At 53.7% G+C, this 1589-nt stretch overlaps 1 protein-coding gene across 1 annotated transcript; it reads left to right on the top strand.

Moving 5' to 3' along the window:
• Positions 1 to 335: 335 nt before the first annotated feature.
• Positions 336 to 1589, top strand: TRUGW13939_11567 (uncharacterized protein; the record flags this gene model as incomplete). Its single annotated transcript, XM_035494673.1, has 1 exon — positions 336 to 1589. One exon carries the CDS (start codon positions 336 to 338, stop codon positions 1587 to 1589), a length of 1254 nt encoding a protein of 417 aa, XP_035350566.1.

Below are 1589 nucleotides of genomic sequence, written 5' to 3'. Positions count from 1 at the left end.
AAGCTCAGTTTTCTAATAGCTGCTCTCTAGGCTGTGTATAGGCGTCTCCCTCTCTAAGCATTATAAGAAGTATTTTGTGAGGCCGTGAGACCTTCGGGACGCACCAGATGCCGCACCTCGCTACACTAGCCTCACAGAGGGTTGCCAAGCCACTAATGAAGCGGCATATATATACTGACCTTCGCACAGGGGTTGCCGAAGGTCAGCAATCAGTTTGACTACCTAGCGAACCATAGCTTTACTATCGAATCCAACTCTTGCCTGCTCTCTATATAATATCCTCACATTCTGATTGCTCTTTACCTTCGGGAAGAGGGCTAGCAAGTTTCGGAATTATGGTTACTACCAGGAGCACCCCTATTCCCACTGATACCACCGAACGTTCCGTACCGGCGGCAGAAATCCAACCCAGCATGTCGGAAACACTGGATGGACATGGTAATAGGGAAGAACCGGCGGTAGAACTGGAAGGGAATCACCCCACCAGTGAAGACCTGGACCTAGGGATGGTGCGGCCACCCCCGGAACAGGAACTGGAGGACATGTCGATGGAAGAACTCGAAGCCATGAAAACCCAGCTAGACCAAGAGCTCCATATCGCGAACCTGAAACGGCAGATCCTACAAACCCGAGCGCAGCTACGTGGCGCACCGGCGCACGAGAACCAAGACACCGGAACCCCCGACAGCAGCGCTCATGGGGAAAAGAGACCCCGAACCGATACGATTCCTGCGGAGAAGCGCCCCTCGAGATTCAAAATGAAGGACCCCTACAGTGGGAAATCCCTGACCGAACTCGAGACATTCATAGGACGTGCGGAATCATGGTTCGGTAGATATCCAGAGTGGTATAGCCAATATCCACACCATAAAGTTGGCGAAGCTTCGGACAACCTGAGCTCCAAGCAATTTCTCAACTTCAATATGTACCGGAAGGAGAAGGAACCAGAACCTATCACTTGGGAAGACTTCAAAGCGCACCTGCGGCGACTGTTTCATGATCCTGAGCTCCTTCGCATTGCTGCCACACGAGATCATAATGATGCCAGGCAGTTGGAGGGTCAATCGGTATGGGAATTTGCCCGCTACCTGCGAACCCTCGAAGACCAGATGGACATGCAGTATAGCGAGGAACAGCGTATGAAGCTTCTCATGGTAAAGGTCCTGCGGCCCATCCAAGATGAGTCGCAGAAGTATCCAGAGAAACCCCGAACGTACGAGGGCACCGTGCAATTCCTGCAGAAGCTGGAAGATGCCATGCCCGAACGTCAAAAGACAAGAAATTCCCGACGGCGGGATGGTCACGGCAGCAGCGGTAACGAATACCGGGCAGCCCCGAACCATCGCCGCGCTGGAGCGAGACCCCCCATGGACAAACGTGGGAAGGATGACCAGTTCCCCCGAAGGGACGAGGCCGCTGCGGGCAGAAGCAGTGGCGGAAACCCGAAGGGAAAGGAACGTGGGAAGCCTAAAGGGGATCGGACCGGGTCCACCTGCAACTATTGTGGCAAGGTAGGACACTGGGAAAGGGAATGCTACAAAAAGGGGTTCGATGAAGCGCGAAAGGCGTCCGAACCGTCAAAAAACTAG

This window comes from Talaromyces rugulosus, chromosome VI, assembly GCF_013368755.1.
Source record: "Talaromyces rugulosus chromosome VI, complete sequence".
NCBI lineage: Eukaryota > Fungi > Ascomycota > Eurotiomycetes > Eurotiales > Trichocomaceae > Talaromyces > Talaromyces rugulosus.
The sequence above is the reverse complement of the archived record's forward strand: the minus strand, read 5'-3'. Positions and strand labels throughout refer to the sequence as shown.